At 44.8% G+C, this 18,823-nt stretch overlaps 1 protein-coding gene across 4 annotated transcripts in view; it reads right to left on the minus strand.

The window, feature by feature from the left end:
* Positions 1–1,102: 1,102 nt before the first annotated feature.
* Positions 1,103–18,823, minus strand: part of LOC146560685 (kinesin-like protein KIF20B) — a 65,300-nt gene continuing 47,579 nt past the window's right edge. For all 4 annotated transcript variants that reach the window (XM_085296103.1, XM_085296101.1, XM_085296104.1 and 1 more), the window contains 4 exons: positions 6,333–6,407; positions 5,345–5,462; positions 3,531–3,676; positions 1,103–2,017 (listed from right to left, as the gene is read on the minus strand). In XM_085296103.1, the coding sequence (XP_085152229.1) occupies positions 1,937–2,017; positions 3,531–3,676; positions 5,345–5,462; positions 6,333–6,407 (420 nt within the window). In that variant the 3' untranslated portion in view covers positions 1,103–1,936. The remainder of the gene's footprint in view (positions 2,018–3,530; positions 3,677–5,344; positions 5,463–6,332; positions 6,408–18,823) is intronic.

Genomic DNA, 18,823 nt, shown 5'->3' on the forward strand with positions numbered 1-18,823 from the left:
TGACAAAAATCAGAACTGCTTCTTGTTGCTCGAGTGCCTCGGTGCGGTTCTGTAATGTCTGTAATTATGTGGGTGATTGATCTATTGCTTAATTTTTTGTGCACTGAGTGATTACTGTCGGCATGTTGCAGAGTAATGGAGTCCTGTGGAGGCACGACTGTGGGTTTTGGACTACGGCGCCGCTTTAAAAGGTCACTTAGAACAAGTTTACAAAAGATTACAAACAAAATGGAACATACGAAATCTAATAAATGTAGAACAGACTGAAAACAGACTGCTGTTGAATCAGGTGTCTCAGTTAAGGAGATGAGACTGGAAGTACGCCTGGACTTTGCTTTTTGTCCTCCAAAAATGTGGGGTGAAACCTACAGGCTGAGAGGTGCTGTCGAGATGTAGTTGGGATTCTCTGCCTGCCTTCTTTTCTGGCTCCAATCGGTACCAAAAAATAAAGATGAAAATACCAAACCAGACCATAAATTCACAAAGACGTCTTTAATGAAGACATTGAAAACGGAGCTGAAGGATTTTGGCAGGACAGCAGTCTGTGAGCTGAAAAGTGTCTGGAAGAGAAAATGCTGTTTTCTCTTTCAGACACACCAAAACGAAGTCATCAACCGTGAAACCACAGAGGAGAGAGAAGCAAAGAAAAAGTGTATTTGGACTGTAGGAGCTTCTTGTTGGTGTAGAGGTGGTGCGATTTCAAAAACATGAATGCCTGTAATAGACAAACCTTCACTGTCCATCCATCTGGTTCAGTGAAGTCCAGGCTTTGGTTCCTCCGTCACATCTGCTCAAACTTTATTCTCTATGATCACCAGCAGTTGGACCGAAAATGGCTTCTTGATGCATGTTCGATCATCCAGGTAAGGAAAGCTTACCTGGATGATTGAAAAGCTGCTGTTTGGAAAACTTTAACTTTAAACCTAATCCGATCACAAACATGCACTAGTCTTCCCATAATCCCAACAGTATCATTATTCTGTCTGTTTATTTAGATTGCACTATTTTAGATGCTTTACACTTCAAGTTAAGACCCCACAATATCTTCAACATAATATCAAAACAGGAGATGTTATAAAAAAGAAAACTCAGAATATTATGATTGAAACAAACTTTTAATGTAGTGTAGAAAAGAAGAAAAGTCGGGTGTTCAGTGTAGTGATCTAAAGAGAACTAAAGGTAGGCACAAGTCCCGAAAACTTATCCTGGGGAAAACACTCAGTCATGACTTTAACTGCAGGAAGGCGATTGGCTACCACAGCAGCACCAGACGGACTTTTTCTCACACTTGGTCACAATTTGCTCCTTGTCTCAGATAAAGTGCAGAAGCTTTCAAACGTGCACATGAAGTCAATACAAAACCACTTGTAACATTTAAATATGTCTCAACTATGTCAACTTTAACTGTCCTAGAAAAAGAAGTAAAAGAAAGTAAAAATCAATGCACCTGGACCTCCAGCACATCAGTATCAAAAGATTGCACGTAAAGGTTTTAAAAAAAGTCAGAGTGCTTACAGTTATCAGAAAAGAATCACTTGATAGTAAATGTCAACATTTAGACAACGAACAGCTGAGAGAATAAATTGGAATGTCAGTCTTGAGTGCGTCACGCAGATTTATTTACATTTGATGATTTTTGAGTTTGTTTTCAGATGCTGCCCCCTCACCTGCAGCTGAGCCTCCCTGCTAACTGCTAACTGGCTAGCCTGTATTTTTCTCCCCATCTCTGATTCTTAAGAATCACAAAAGAAATCTAACAAGTGAAGTATTTACTGAGAAAAACTCAAACTTAAGTTTACGTTAAGTTAACGCTGAAATACTTGAATCGGTCAGGAAAATACTGAAATCACCACCATGTCTGGGTTAAGTAGCAGCAGGCTGTTAGCTTAGCCTGGAAATGGTCATGGGCGCGGGCCACGCCTCCAAATGGACTAAATTATTTGGCCTTCCTGGATCGAAGGCGCCTCTTGATGATCTGATGGTCGCTCTCTTTCTCCTCCGGCTCTCTGCTGATGATCTGAAATGAGACCAAACATTAGAGCCCTCAGATGAAAGGGTGAAGTCTAATCTGCCCCTCCTCCTCCTGAGTGGAACCAATGGTTTTATACTAAAGACATCATTCTGTGATCACTCTATAAATGTCTCCTGTGGTCTTTCAGGCATTTAGTTGTTGCTGAGCTGGTTTATTTTTTCAGGATGATGTCGGTCCGTCTCTTTAAACCTCATATTGAGAGTTCCAGTGAACAGCTGGAAAATGCCAGTATGACACAGGCCTCACATGACCGTAACCAACTGGACTCCATTGTCCAGTTGGTTACCTGTGACCTGTGAAAATGATGGGCTGTGTATAAAAATGAACAATAACTAAACAGTAGGGATGGGTACCGGTGTCCGGTGCCATGATGGCACCGGTTCTGACATAAACGGTAGTAACCAGACCGAAAAGCAGCGCACATTTCGGTGCTTTATTTCGGTGCTTTTTTTTTCCTGAGCTGTGATACACTTCTAGCCAATCATTTTACGTTTCCGAGGATAGTAGGCGGGGCCAGGTACGTACGTTCTGTTAGAGCAGAGCTACAGATTAAAAATGCCCAAGGCAAAGCGGTCAAAAGTCTGGCTGTACTTCACAGCAAAATATGCAAACTCAGCAGCAACAAGTGCTTTAAGCTGATACTGTGATACTGTCAAAGGAGGTAACACCTCGAATCTCATGAAACACCTGGCGACGCATAGCGTTTTTTTAAAAGCCGAGAAATGCGCCGTATTTGATGGCAGCAGCAGCCGTTCTTCTCTGCGTGAGTAGCTTAATGTTGTTCGTGTGTAATTTACGCTGAGTAGACTAACCACGTTATTACATTAATGCATGTAAGGTGAACTAGCAAACATCATCATAGCTACATGCAGCTGTCTTCTTGTTTGATGGCAGATACTCCCTTCACCCTGGCTAAAAAGGCTAAAATGACCAAAGAAAAAGTGGAAAACAGTTAAACATGAGAGGTTTTTGGACAGAGTTTGTGTTTTTTCCATTGTTTAAGCACTGCTTCCAGCCAAGAGTGATACCATATATGCCCCATAGCTGCAGAAAAGGCTAACATTGTTATCTTTTTACAAAAAAAAACAGCTGAACATGAGAGGTTTTTGGACCAATTTTGTGTTCTCCATTCTTTAAGCACCGGTTTGAGCACCGTTTGAGCACCGGCACCGTTTCAAAAGTACCGATTTGGCACCGGTATCGGATAAAACCTAAACGATACCCATCCCTACTAAACAGTTAATGTAGCACCCTCTGAATTAAAGCTGAGGGTCTGCATTTCCATCACATCTGTGCTCGTATTTCAAAGAGTGCAAAATAACTTTTGGAGCCAAAAGTATTCGGAATATTCAAACGAATATAAAGCTCATTCCGAGCCAGGAAAAAGGCCGGGATCAGCACTTGTTAAGGAAAATAAACGTTCCTCGGAGCTTTGTGTGAATAAAAAGTAAGTCTGCGCTGATACGGACATGTTTGCACTAAACGCTGTGAGACTCACTGGGTGCGCGGGCATGTCGATGGGGGAGGAGATTTCGGGCCTGTAGAGTTTCCTTTTGTTCTTCTTTGCTCTCAGACTGAGGGAGGAAGAGGAGGCTGCTGCATCTGTGCCGGCCCGTCCGCTCACCAGGCTCATCATCTTCTTGGCTGCAGACACAGTTTTAGAGGAAAGCAGAAGCATGCTGAACAGCATCCTTAACTACATCCCGTTAATCACAATGCTTAGTGTGCGTGTATAAATCATTTTAATCGCAGATTTAAAGCCTAAAAACTTTAAACAGGAATTATCAGTGAAGACGACTCGGGAGACAAATTAATCCAAAGCTGACGGCGCGTTTATCCAGCTGAAACAAACAAGCTAGGTCCATTATGAAAACTTGTTTGCCTCAGTAAACCAACGCTGGCTCTTAGAGTTACTCTCCAGGTTAAATAGGAAGCTCTTCCTGCAGGAAGACGGATTCACGATTCGAGGATGAGCGGGGTGAAATAGGAGACTGAAAGCTAGAGCGAAGTAGTGGAGGAATTAAAATAAGGACGATAAAAGACGAGTGAAGGTGAGAAGAGAGATGAAGGGTGGGTCAGATGGCTGCAGATGACAGCAACCTTGCCTTGGAGCCCTGAGGCCACAATTAATTGACCGAGTGAAACTGTGGGTCCCTGAGGATAAAACAGAGAAGACTCTGGTTGATTCCAATATGTTGGCTGTCTTAACTCTCTCCTTTAAGCCATCATTAGTGTCCCAAACTCACTGCCCTTGCCCTTTTACTCTGTCAAACCTGCGCAATGCTTTTCCAAATAACTCCGGCAGGAGCTCTGAGGTTTGTCCTTGTGTGCCCTGCGTTTCTCCCCCCCAACACTCACAGTTAAATTTGAAGATTCCTAAAACCCATCTGGACCGATAAGATTGCCTCCTGGACTCTCAGTAAAAATAACTGCAGATGAATGAATAAAATACAGCAGAGGGGATCTACTGTATCTGTGGGGAAAGTTCTGGTGTGTGTGTGTGTGTGTGTGGTGAGATCCAGCAAGGTCTGAAATTAAAAGTGTTCCTTTTTTCTCCATCATATTTGACATTCAGACCATCACTTTTATATTTCTGAAACATTGCATCAGTGAAGGACAGCTCCTGATGGACTGATGCAGGCTCGGCCACTGCAGTCCTCACGTTCATGTTTTCGCATCCTGATGAATTACAAATTAAAATGCATAAAAGCACCGGCGACCGCCAGAAACTTCAGTTGGGCTGTTCTGTAAGTGAACCAGGCTCCTTTAAAAAATGCCTCAATTCCACACGCTGACCTTTTCAGTTGTTCCACAGACAAGAGCCGCCACATCTGGGTTCTTACACGCAGGCAATTAAAAACAGCCAGAAGGCTGCGTCAGGAGCAAGACAGCGTGCCTGGGGCCTGTCTGACTGCTGGAGTGACTGCAGTGCACCACAGAACAGAGTGAAGGAGACAAACTAGCAAAATCTATCCCAGACTGTAAAGGGAGGACGTGGGATCATGTGAATACCAACCCTCTTTAATGCAGTCACTTTGCTTTGTAGTTTTCTATACAGACTTACTTTGCTGTGATCTTAACTTTCCTCTTTGCAAAAAACGCCCTGAACATTTCAGATTTCTGCACTTTCTGTAAAACGTGACTTTTGTGCAGCACAGAAAACTCATTAAGCGCACTTTTCGTCAATCGCAGCATCGGTTTCTGCTGCTCCGTCTTATGTTCGAAATAAAGAACATTTTTCAGTCCCACGATCGTCTTCAACAAAGATAGTTCGAGTTTAACGTCACCAACAATAACGAGTCGCGTGCTGACCTTTAGTGCCGAGCAGCGTGGGGGAGCTCTGCAGGAAGTCTCCGATCTTCTGCAGCGTTCCTTCCTTCCTGCTGCGGACGCTGATCTGGGAGTCGTGACGACCCGCTGGGGAGGAGCTCTGATCAAAGAACAGCGAAGCACAGTTAGCACGTACGAAACAGCTTCTCGTTAGGGCTGCGTCAGAGTTCTGGGTGAGTGCAGATAATGACGTTTAAATGGGAAAACTGTCTGACAGTTGAGGTGTTTTCCACAGAGTAAGACTGATGTCACGGTGTGTGGGTACATCTGCGCTCTGCTTTTTAATTTCATTATTTAACAATCCTGTTTAACAGTCGCTCCTCTTCAAATAAAAGAAAAACAACTGAGCAGCACAATCAGCTGTCTCTGACCAACTCCACCATCTTGGACTGCAGCAGCACATGAAGCAGCTCTTCACGTGTTACAGGCTCTACAGCTGCAGCTGATGGTGGCGTGGATCACACAACTGTGGCCTGACCACCGGACGGGAGAAGCTAAGGGGCGCCGCTAACTGGCCGTCAGTCAGAGACCATTAGTAAATTGATCCTGGATGGAAGTATTCTCTCATGTAAGAGAATTGCATTAAAGATGCAAGCACAGCGATGACGGGGCTTTTTGCATGTGGAGGTGAGCTGTGTCCTGTTTGAAGACCTAATCTCTTCTTGGCTGGTGGACATGTTTAAATTCACCATAGTGCTGATGTGCACGTAATCAAAATTCAAAAGCTGCTTTTTGTCAGCATCGCTGAGAGTCTGCATTAAAACTAAACATGAGGTGGAGCTGACGACAAACAGGTAAATTCAATCCCCTATATTTCTGCGATTAACCATAAAATATCATCATGTGAACTTCGGCGAGCAGCAGAAACACTGCACTGTACAAGGCTTTGTTCAAGTGAAATGATGAATTAGTGATGTTCAGTGTGTGTCTGCACATCACATGGGTGTGTTTGTCTCTCTGTGGTTCTCACCTCTTCCCGGTGTGGGGTCAGCTTTGGCGTCAGTTTGGTTCTCGTGTTCCGCCTGTTCTCTGCCTCCACTTCCTCCTAAACACAAACACACACACAAGCAACATGAAGGCACGTACAAAGTGTTAAAATACTGAGTGTGCACTGAGTCATCCGTACCAGAGGAGAAATAACCACCAAAATGTTTCATAATGACAGGACGCTATGGACGAGATGGGTTTGGTCATTAATACGATGCAGACGAGAGCGAGATGTTCACACGCTTTGTCCGGTGGCCTCGGTAGGAGGTAAATGACACTTTTACCAGCCTGAATATTTCTCGAGAAGCGAAAACACGCTCCAATTTCGCCGTATTTACTTTGCAGAGGGACTCAAAGAGCTGACAAGCTCAACTACTACCAGTCAAAATATAATGCCTGGGTGTTTCCCCAAACACCCAATTAAGCTTCAATGTTCGCTTTCAAACAAGATTCTGATGTCAGCAATGAGTTTCTGTCAACAGTGTGTGGAAAAGCTTTCATTACGGCAAACAAAGAAAAATGAGCGCCTGGACGTTTGCTTCAGTTCTGGATCGATACGCTTTTTGAGGGAAGCCTCTGCTAATGTGTGAATAACAGCTGGGTTTGTTTTCCTCCGTCGTTCCCAACTTTACCAGGGATCAGTCTATGAATCAACTATCCTGCAAGAATGTTTCATTAAAGGAAGCATCTCAGATTTCAGCGTATTAATGACAGGATGATGAGTGGAATGACATGATTGCATGGAGCTGTGAGTAAATGGTGAATGGATGCATTCAATTTGCAACTTCTAAATCTGGTAAGTTGCAGTTTGAAATTCAAAATTCACAAATGTTTCGTCTGAACCACTTTTGCTAAAGTTTCTTTCCACCTGTAAAAGAAACTTTGGACCTTTTGAAAAGCTGGAAACGCTTTCAGTTCCAAATAGCCATAATACCAGGTTACAGCCTGTGCAAAGTGTACACGAGTAACATACAGAATGTAAACTGATGCAAATTCCCACTGGGTCAATCAAATAAAGGTGAGTATGAGAACAGAGTCTGTGTTTCATTGATACAGCCACCAATTAGAGGCAAGAAGAAAAAACAACAATGACAAAGAAGTCTTGAACACGTTCATTAAAAATGAGTAAAGATAAAAAAAAAAAAAAACTTTCCTAACTTCAAATTAAGTGATTACTTTTATCCTTTCAGGCACGTCCAAGTGATTCGACTAATGGCCCAATCTGCACTCTGCCCACTTCTCTGAAATAAAAATCAAACTAAGTGACGATCGTTTCGATGCTGAAGGAGACCCAACGAGTGGACGCCATCAGCCTTTGACTTAAGCTAGCAGAACAGCTGAAAACGTCCACAGGTGCACAAGAATATGAATGTGAGATCAGCCAAATGTTCGTGGCGCCAAAGGCTTTTGGAAACAGACACCACAAACAAAATGTGAGCGAACTTTAAACTTTAAGCTGAACTTGGACAAACCGGATAAATCTTTAGAATCCAAGGACATCACCAAACACCGTTTTCTTCCCTTGAGATGCTCGGCCAGACCTTTACTGCACCTGTGTGTTTGTGGCTCTTTGTGCCTTCAGTTTTGTATTCAGTAAATGAAAAGCGTGCTATAAAAGCTGACATCAGGTGATTCACTTGGCCATTGAAGAATTTCTCATTTCCGTGGCTTTAGAATCTCGCGGGTTCGTAGTGAACACAAGGAAAACAGCCCCGACCTCAGTAAACACTTTCCTGGTGATCGAACTTATGAGTTCAGTTTTTTTAATCATGCTGAACAGAACATTAAATCCATTTTGTAAACTTTGGTTCTTATGTAGTTCTTAACAAAACTTCCCCCATTCAGCGATTCACACCAGCACTTTTCGCTGTGCTTTTTTTATGTAAGTGCTTTTGATCTAACAGACATTTAAGTTGGGGTTAGCATGTTCCCCGAGGATATTTGGCATGCAGACTGGAGCAGCCAGGGATCAAACCACCAACCTTCCAGTTAGCAGATGACCTGCTCCACCTCTGAGCTACATCACCCCATGTAGGTCATACTCATTAGCGAATGATTGGTGATTGCCAAGTTGTTAGCCAACGAGTCATCTCAGGTTTTCTAATCAAACTTCACAAACCAAAGTGTGATTTTACACGAGCTGTATCCACCGACTCAAACCTGAAATTTCCTGTTTTTTCAGGGCATTTTTGTGAGGCAGCCTCGACTCAACCTGAAATTAATTTTGTCTCCATATCAACACAAGCCGTACAAACTGAATGTTGTAGAGTTTAATGAAAAATGCCCATTTGATTCTCTTCACAGACCAAAATGCAGACAGTTAGACGTTTATGTAACGTTTATGCGCCAACCTTAAACCGGTGTTATACTAATTGTCATCTTTATAAATTGCAAATACTTGGCCATATTTTACAATTAATAATCAATCAAGGCTTTATTCGCCATGTGCAGGTTGCCCCCCCCAGCCTTACACACACACAACACAGACATCACATGGGGATACAGGTCGGAGATCGGTAGCGTTACAGAAAACAAACACTGAAATATACACTACAATGGGAAAGTACAAGAGGAAAAAAAAGAGACCTCTACTCATGCTGGGCTCCTGGGAGGACAGCATGAGAACAGGAAACAAAAAAAACCTCCTCTGCACAAAAAAAGCACATAAATGTCCACAGCACAACATTATGGAGCACGTGACCAGCCACAGGGTCGGGTGGGGGGTGAGGAGTCATCCGAAGCAAACACAGCAGCCATCCTGCCCAGCGCTACCATTCCAGCACGGGCTCAGACCCGCCGTGTTCCCAGGAGGGAACAAGCATCGAAGGCGTTTGGAAAGGGAGGGGGGATGAGTGTGTGCATATCAGTGTACATGTATGTGTGTGCGTGTCCACAGTTCAGCTGAGACAGTGTCCTTCGCCCTGCTAGGCTAAGTAAACAGTCTTCCAGCCAACCCAGGTGGCCTTAACTTAATAATCAGCATATTTTGTATCTTATCACAAACAACTCCAGCCTTACCGAATGAGACCAACTGCCTGATGTGTACTGCAGCACAAACCTCAGTTCTGGCAGAGTGAAGGAAGGAACATCTGTACTGGCTGCTTTATTTCAAAGGGCCTTTGTGGCTACAAGCAAAACCAACTACACCCATTACGAGGCTGGGAAGTCAATGAGGGATCATGTCCGTGTAGTATTCATGGTCGGGGTGGCTATAACGGGTTCCACGCTGTGCTTCATTGGAGCCCACAAAGGAACAGAAAACAGACAAATGTGTGCTGTGCGTTTCTAAAAACAGCGTTCTCAGATATGATGCGCCTGCATTAGCTCCAGCACAACAAATCCCTGAACATATACTTTTTTTTAGTGAATCAATTCTGACTCATTCTCGTTTGGGATGAGGCTGACCTGAGAGGAGGAGTGGGCGTGGCGGATGAGATGAAAACGCTCCATTTTGAAAGCAGAAAGAAGGTCACAACATGGAGTCACCAGTGACTCACTGGACTTTTTTTTTTTTTTTTAATAAATTGAAGGAAGGAAGGAGGAAGGGAACGCAGACCGCCAAGTACGAAAGCAGAGATAAAATATGTGAAGAACGCAGACGATGAAGCTGGAGCGAGTGTAAGAGAGAGCGGGGAGGAAAGCGTGAAAGAAGAGGAGACGAGCAGAGGAGCCGCGATAAGCGACAGAACGAACGTGTAATTGGAATGTGTGGAGAAAGTCAGCGAGATGAAATGTGTGCAAGAGAAGTAGAGGCGCAGAGATGAGACGATAGAGGGAACGTGTGGAGAACAAAAATGTACCAGAGACAATGAATCAAGCGCCAAGAGAAGCAGATCAGATGGCGAGACGCAGAGATGTGGTCATTGCTACATGTCGTACACATGAATGCACACCAGAGCGCCACGTTCAGACCGTGTACTCACTCACTATAAAAACAGGACACTAAGCGGTTGATACACCTCAGAAACCTCTTTGATGTCATAACTGTTACAACATTTATCTCAACAGCACAATGTCTGCTCTGCATGTGACACACAGGAAACCGGAGCCTTTAACTGATCTTAAAATGTACTTGTGCTGGCCTGTATCCACCTACAGAACAGGAACAGGAGCATTAATCTTCCATATATTCACTGTGAATTAACATGATTCATTCTAAACGTATATTAGTAGCTGGGAAATTTCACAGGCAACCTACGCAACAAAGTTAAGCTGAAATTTCCAGTTTATTTCCCATTCTGGACTCAAACATGCTTTATTACTACAGCTGTTTCTTTATGGAGAAGCACAGAACAGGCGTCAGACACAGCCTGGTCTGAACAGGAGACGCTCAAACGTCAAAGTTTGCTTCTTTTACCCGAAGAATTAATTGAAGAGAAGCTGTAGCTCATCAGATTCAGTCATTTTACACAATGCAAGTTCATCTTGTTGAGAGGCTTAACACTTAATGGACGTCTCTTTTTAAAGTAAAACTGGCACAGCGAAAAATTGTTTGTTAAATTTAAAGAAGTGCACGTGGCACCAGGACGCTCTAGGCCGTAGGTCGATGATCGATTTTGTAATCGTATCAGCAGACCTGCGACCATATGTTCTGGACACTCGGGTAAAGAGAGGGGCTGAGCTGTCAACTGATCACCACCTGGTGGTGAGTTGGATCAGGTGGCGGGGGAGGACGCTGGACAGACCTGGTGCACCTAAACGCGTAGTGAGGGTGTGCTGGGAACGTCTAGCAGAGGCCCCAGTCCGCGAGATCTTCAACGCACACCTCCGGCAGAGCTTCGACAGCATTCCGAGGGAGACTGGGGACATTGAGTCCGAATGGACCATGTTCAGAGTCTCCATTGCCGAAGCTGCTGCATTGAGCTGCGGCCGCAAGGTGGTGGGTGCCTGCCGTGGTGGTAATCCCCGAACCAAATGGTGGACACCAGAGGTGAAGGGAGCCACCAGGCTGAAGAAGGAGTCCTATCGGGCTTGGTTAGCCTGTGGGACTCCGGAGGCAGCCGACAGGTATCGACAGGCCAAGCGGAATGCGGCTCGGGCAGTGGCTGAAGCAAAAACTCGGGTGTGGGAGGAGTTCGGAGAGGCCATGGAAAAAGACTTTCGGACTGCCTCGAAGAGATTCTGGCAAACCGTCAGACGTCTCAGGAGGGGAAAGCGGTGCTCTACCTGCACTGTGTATAGTGCTGGCGGAGCGCTGCTGACGTCGACTGAGAAAATTGTCAGGCGGTGGAAGGAATACTTCGAGGACCTCCTTAATCCCACTGACACGTCTTCCGAGGAGGAAGCAGAGTCTGGGGATGAGGGGAATGACCCGCCAATTTCCGGGGGCGAGGTCACTGAGGCAGTTAAACAACTCCTTGGTGGCAGAGCCCCTGGTGTTGATGAGGTCCGCCCCGAGTTCCTGAAGGCTCTGGACATTGTAGGGCTGTCCTGGTTGACACGCCTCTGCAATGTTGCGTGGAGATCAGGGGCAGTACCTGTGGACTGGCAGACCGGGGTGGTGGTCCCCATCTTTAAGAAAGGGGACCGGAGGGTGTGTTCCAACTACAGGGGGATCACACTCCTCAGCCTCCCTGGGAAAGTCTATGCCAGGGTGCTGGAAAGGAGAGTTCGTCCGTTAGTCGAACCTCGGATACAGGAGGAACAATGCGGTTTTCGTCCTGGTCGCGGAACACTGGACCAGCTCTTTATCCTCTCCAGGATACTTGAGGGTGCATGGGAGTTTGCCCAACCAGTCTACATGTGTTTTGTGGACTTGGAGAAGGCATTCGACCGTGTCCCTCGGGGTGTCCTGTGGGAGGTGTTGCGGGAATATGGGGTGTCTGGCCCATTGCTACGGGCCATTCGATCCCTATACAACCGTTGCAAGAGCTTGGTTCGCATTGCCGGCAATAAGTCGGACTCGTTCCCGGTGGGTGATGGGCTTCGCCAGGGCTGCCCTTTGTCTCCGGTTCTGTTCATAATTTTTATGGACAGGATTTCTAGGCGCAGCCAAGTGGCGGAGGGCTTTCGCTTTGGTGGCCTCAGAATCTCATCTCTGATTTTTGCAGATGATGTGGTTCTGTTGGCTTCATCGGGTGAGGGCCTCCAGCTCGCACTGGAACAGTTCGCAGCCGAGTGTGAAGCAGCGGGAATGAGGATCAGCACCTCCAAATCTGAGGCCATGGTTCTCAGCCGGAAAAGGGTGGAGTGCCCACTCCGGGTCGGGGATGAGTTCCTGCCACAAGTGGAGGAGTTCAAGTATCTCGGGGTCTTGTTCGCGAGTGATGGGAGAAGGGAGCCGGAGATCGACAGACGGATTGGGGCTGCAGCTGCAGTAATGCGGACGCTGCACCGGTCCGTCGTGGTGAAGAGGGAGCTGAGTGTAAAAGCGAAGCTCTCAATTTACCGGTCGATCTACGTCCCTACCCTCACCTATGGCCACGAGCTGTGGGTAGTGACCGAAAGAACGAGATCGCGGATACAAGCGGCAGAAATGAGCTTCCTCCGAAGGGTGGCTGGCCTCTCCCTTAGAGATAGGGTGAGAAGTTCGGCCATCCAGGAGGGGCTCAGAGTAGAGCAGCTGCTGCTCCACATCGAAAGGAGCCAGCTGAGGTGGTTCGGGCATCTGACAAGGATGCCCCCTGGGCGCCTCCTGGGTGAGGTGTTCCAGGCATGTCCCACCGGGAGGAGGCCCCGGGGCAGACCCAGGACACGCTGGAGAGATTATATCTCTCGGCTGGCCTGGGAACGCCTTGGTATTCCCCCGGATAAGCTGGAGGAGGTGGCTGGGGAGAGGGAGGTCTGGGCCTCTTTGCTTAGGCTGCTGCCCCCGCGACCCGGCCCCGGACAAAGCGGATGAAGATGGATGGATGGATGAAATTTAAAGAAAAAAGGGGAAAAAAATCAATACATTTGGCTAGTTGTGGTTTTGGAGCATCAACATGTGACGGGCAGTTTAATAGGAACAAAAGGGCCAGAAAAAAAGAATCTCTCTCTTCTGAAGTCTGTCAGTGTTTGTGTTCGGAGTGATGAAGTGGGAAACTGCCAACAAAACGAGACATTTTGCTCACATTTTGTTGGATAATTACAAACTTTCCTGAAGCAGAAGCAGAAGAAGAAGTGGGAGGTCCTGGTGGAGAGCTGAAAGAGGACAGTACATCAGACTCTTGTTTGATAAACAGGCCTTCAACTGGCAGCTTCAATAAATGGGACCCACAAAACACAGGGAATATTTACAGGAAGCTGGCCTCTAGCCAGAAGTGCAGAGGAACACCAATATCTCCAACCACGTTATAAACAGGAAAAGACAAATCTGCAGACGTCAGAAAGCGTAAGAGTAAAAAAGCAAAATGTCATGAACAGGATGAGAAATCTTTGTGAGACGTAGAATAAAAGCTGTGGGAGCACTTAATGACAACCGTCACACGCGATGGAGGAAATGAGATGTTTTGGGAGCTTTGGTATCAAAGTGGGAGGTTTGTGCAGGACAAGAGAGATTTAGATTAGCACCGTGCCATATCCAGTAGACGCTGCTCCACTGGTGCCAGTTTACTCCTACCACAGAACAGCGAGCCAAATCAGAGCTCCAAGCGCCGCACGCAGAGAGGAAGCAGTTAGGTGGTTCTCTCTCTCACAGGATCTCAAGCCTGTCAATCTGTTTGATAACATTTGAAGTGATAAAGACATTAATATTCCAATGACTTGTATTTTCATGGAGTCAGATGAAGGTTTCTGTAACTTTTGAGCCGTAGTTAAAATAGGACAGTGCATCAGTGTGTGGATCAGAGTGACTCCTCACCAACGCCAACATTATACAACACTGATGTTTCCACTACAGAAAGCACCATCATCAATAAATCATTGCTGAACAGAGACATGGCTGGCTGGGAGAGATGAGATGGAGAGGGGGGGGATGGGTATGTGGAGAAAGGGGTCCGAGGTTAACAGAAAAAAGAAAAAAAACTGAAAGGAGAAAAATCGGGGAAGGCAGAAGGAAAAAGGGTTGCGTGCTAAGAGTAAAAGGAGAAGCGGTTTATTTGCTCGTGCGTGAACGTGGCGTGTCAGCATACATGCATCAGCTGCCAATGCTCCATTATCTCAGAGAAAAATTGAATTGGTGCAGAAGTCTGGAAGGCTGATGAAATCGGGAGCCGAATCTCTGCTGGGTCACTGCCTGCAGATGTCAAACCCATCAGAGAAGAAGCCACTTCACCATGCAACTGCCTGCCTGGTGTCAGCGATGAAATATGAGCACTCCGTTTAAGAAGTAGCAATTTAATGTAAATGATTCCAGAGCATAATTGCTCTGAAGAACAAGACGAATGGCAGGAACACAACAACCCCGTTTCCAAAAATGGAGTGATTGCAATTTACCTTTTATACCACACAAAGAATGGAATACATGTGATTTTAAATACATGCTCAGTTCATCTCCCAGGAGTAAAACTAAAGAAACGTTTGGTTTCCCCGGGTAGATTACTGATGAAACACAAAAAATGTAAAATCAAAATGCAAACATATTAAACCAATTTGTTTCAGCATTTAACTGTGTTTACTGTTTCCAGATAAATATATCCCAACATTTTACACAGCATGGAAACTTTTCTGAAAATAGGGTTTCACTTTGCCGTTAGCACTGAGATCTGATTCTAAAACAAGACAAGAGCGCAATCATCACCATAATGATAATTTAATGTTTTTATAATAAAAACAACACTTAGCCATGAAACACAGGATGCAGATATAAATGCAGCCCGTGTTTCATTAGAATAGATAAAAGAAAATACCAGAATGTGGCGATGAAGGATTCCACCTATAACTAATCACTGAGCACTTCAAACATAACGGCTTTCTTGGAAAATCGATTCATGGCCGTCACCACGTCATGAGAGCCGTCTTTCTCCCCATTCAAACAAAGATATTAATATTAGTGTCACTGCTTCAACAAGGTTTGGGATGTTGACTGATCCTGAAAAATCTATGGAAAAACAAGAACAGATGCTTCTGAAATTAACCATAAACCTAATCTCAGGCTAACATCTCATTCTTCTCACAGTAGTTGTGTTTTGTCTTCCACGGCACACTCTGATACTGGCAGACCCCCTCGCAGGGATGTAGCCTCGCTCATAAATCTGCTCCTATGGAATGCACTCTTCCTCCATCTTTAAATCTACAGGCCTGACCGGTGCACAAGAGGTGGCTGTCATGGTAACGGGAGTTTTGCCTGCAAAAGGGTCGTCTCCAAATAAGAGACGCCCCGAGATGAGACCCGAGGAGGCCACGCTAAACTGTTTCAATCACGTCAATATTACTTTTCTGTGACGTGCAATAAAAGCGTTTAGTGTCTGGGTGTGGAAGCCTTTTGTCTCTGAGCCAGAGAGAGGAGGTCCACGGCAGTAGGGCTGTGCGATACGACCAAAATCTCATATCCCAATATAAGACGTTTATCGTCCCGACAACAACATACGTCACAAAAATTTTACATTTTCTGTATATTCTGTGAATCTCAGGCAACTCTACTTGCGTGAAGCGTCTTCAGCTGGGCATCGTGTACCTGGAGTCGAGTGTTACATAAGTAGAAACGGCCGCAATATCCTTTGTATTTAGTACACGGCGTGTTCTAAGGTTTATCCGTCGGTAGTGTGGTTATATTAAATATAAGAGAAAGAGAGAACTTTAAGAACTTCTACAGCGACCATCAAAGCGATGAAAACAAATATTGCCATAAACAGTTTCTTTTGCGACACCATGAAACAAACGATAGCTTAAAATGAAACAAGACGTTTTCATATCATCATCTAATATATATCGTTATATCGAACAGCCCAACATGGCAGCATGTAAAACTAATCGGAAATTCTACTAGTTTAATAATAAATTGTCAAAACTCATAACTGGAGCATATTTGTCTTCTCTCTCATAAAAACCCTTCGAAGCCCAACACTGACATATCACCATTAGATTCCATATATTTTATAAGGAAACTGCTTATTTACCGATCCAGCAGCATTGGTATTTATTACTTTATGGGGCTACTTGAAGAATATCCAGTGTTCCACCTCCATGAGCATAGCTGAAGTTTCTCAGCAGATACTAAGCTGAGTGGATCGTGCCGACTTATATTTTGAAAGTTCAGCAGTACAAGAAGAAGTCAGGGGTCAGTTTAAGCCTGTGGTCGTACATGCGACCCGGTGATAATAATTTTACACTTTGACCCTGAGTTATTTGCTCAAGTGTCCTTGAACTGAACTGAGCCCCGGCAGGTTCCAGGAGCACCGCTCTGTAGCTCCACATCGACGCTGACCTCCCTGCAGGACGGAGGACAACAGCACAGCTCCACAAATACACGTGCAGTGTTTGTGGAAACCAAACACAGAGCAACGCTGTACTTACTGTGATGTTCTTGCACTGAAACACTAAAAACATTCACAGAGAAAATTTATGTTGAAAAACAAACTTTACTTTTTTAAACACCCAGAAAAAAAAGAAGAATGATTTGAACTCCATCTATCCTGCAGCTAAAATGAGAATCAGCAAGCTGTGGAAAGACCTGTCACGACTCTGGCTCAAGCTACATCTACTAGTTGGGCCAAACGAGCTTGAAGCTGGAGTTGCAAAAGTTGCCGAAGGGGGTGAAAATATCATAATGTAGAAGTGTGCTCATTTATAAACACAGAGACCTCCGGTTCACTTAAATAATGATCAACACAATCTACCAAGAACAGTGTAAATTAACGGGTTGAAAACAAACAAATTTAGGCCATTTTTTGGCAGTTAAGACCAAGGAGAGGGGGAAGTCTTCAGGAGTGTGATCTCTGCTTAATACAACTCTAATTACATATTTATAAACAATAGATTTGTTTTGCTCTGGTTTCCAGTGTTATATTTTTCTTTGCTTATCACTTATTGTTGGTTTACTGACCGGTTTCCATTTACTGTCATGTGTTTCATCTAAACGCCCCCATGTCCCCTCAATAAAGACAATTACAAAGCATTTTTATGATAAGTAGTTCCTGCTAATGTCTTAATGTCGTAAACATTTATTAATTTCAGCATCTACTCCTGCCGCACATCTTTATGTAGCAAAAAACACGGGGGAGACAATAATCGGACACATATTCAGATTACAAAGGGAAAAAAGAAGAAATCCTTTAAGCGGACAGATGAACTCTGTTGCAGTAAATTATTAATGAGCAGGTGTGCTACTGTCTACTGCTGTTTAAATGAGGGTAGGTAGGCTAACAGAGACAACTTCCTGGATATGATGCAATACAGTTCAACAGCACATCCTGCAGCCATGAAGTTGCGTCAGTAACTGAACATTATTGTAACTAACAGAGCAGGGAATAGGCCCCACCTTTGTGAGTTTAGAAACATGTACACCAGCGGTGCCTAATGAGCCACATTTTTACATATGACACATAAAAACTTAATCTGCTTTTCTCCCGACCGCACAAATCACATCAAGTATGAGCAAAACCTCATCCGAGCCAAGCAGCTGTGTGCCCGTTTGTATCATGGAACAAATGTGTTTCAGAGGTCAAATAGAGGAGGGAATCTGTGACACTACAGCATCATGCTGAAGGTGGCGCCTCCGATCATTAGTCACACTTTACTCTGTAGGATGGAAACCAGTAAATCAATGAAACACCTCAACAGGCAGCCCATGTAAACACCTCATTTGGTGTGATGCTTTACTCCGCTTGTTGGGAACGATCACATTATGTGCATGCAGATACACCCTCGGTGGGCTACACCATCCGTAACGTATCTTACTGATGCACGGCATGTTGGATGAAAGGGTGGTTTCCTGCACTGCATTTTAACGGTTTTCAGTCCAACATCTGTCGGCCTGGAGCCAAAGAAGAAACTAAAACTCGTTCACAGTAAAAAAGGTTTCCTGATTTACGGCTCCTACACGAGGCGTTTTTATCAGGTTCTGTGTCACCAAAAAACATGCACAGTTTAAACATGCCCCAGTCTCCCCTTCAACATATCCTTGGACAGTGCTACACCACCTTCAGCAAAGCTGCTACTTCCAGACTGCTGCCCTGAAGTCCCGGCTCTGTCTGTCTGTCCCACTTGTGTGTCTGGGACGTGATTGGACCTGTTACAGTGTCAAACCGCAATCCTTCATTTTCAATCCTAAATTAGCAGAGAAGACAAGGTGATCCAGATCTGTTGAGTGACCCAGAAACATGTGGAGTGCTCATCCATCACCCATGTTTCACAGTTTTGCACTTTCAATTCACATCTGGAGTGAAGCCTTTAAACTGATCAGGTTCTATACTCTGTCACGTATTCAGCCTTACATAAATAAATAAATACACCAAGCAGTATTTGAATCTGGTGGAATCATCATCATCTTGAGTGTGAGAGCCACTCAGACCCTGTGAGGGTCACAAACATGTGCCCCCCTGTGGGCTTCGATATGGCAGGGGATTCCAGCGAAACTCCTCTAAAGACGCCATAGTTTGGGTTCATTTCACAGAT

This window comes from Mchenga conophoros, linkage group LG13 (genome assembly GCF_057382185.1).
Source record: "Mchenga conophoros isolate Kocher_MC1m ecotype Shallow Benthic linkage group LG13, M_conophoros_male_GT1.1, whole genome shotgun sequence".
NCBI lineage: Eukaryota > Metazoa > Chordata > Actinopteri > Cichliformes > Cichlidae > Mchenga > Mchenga conophoros.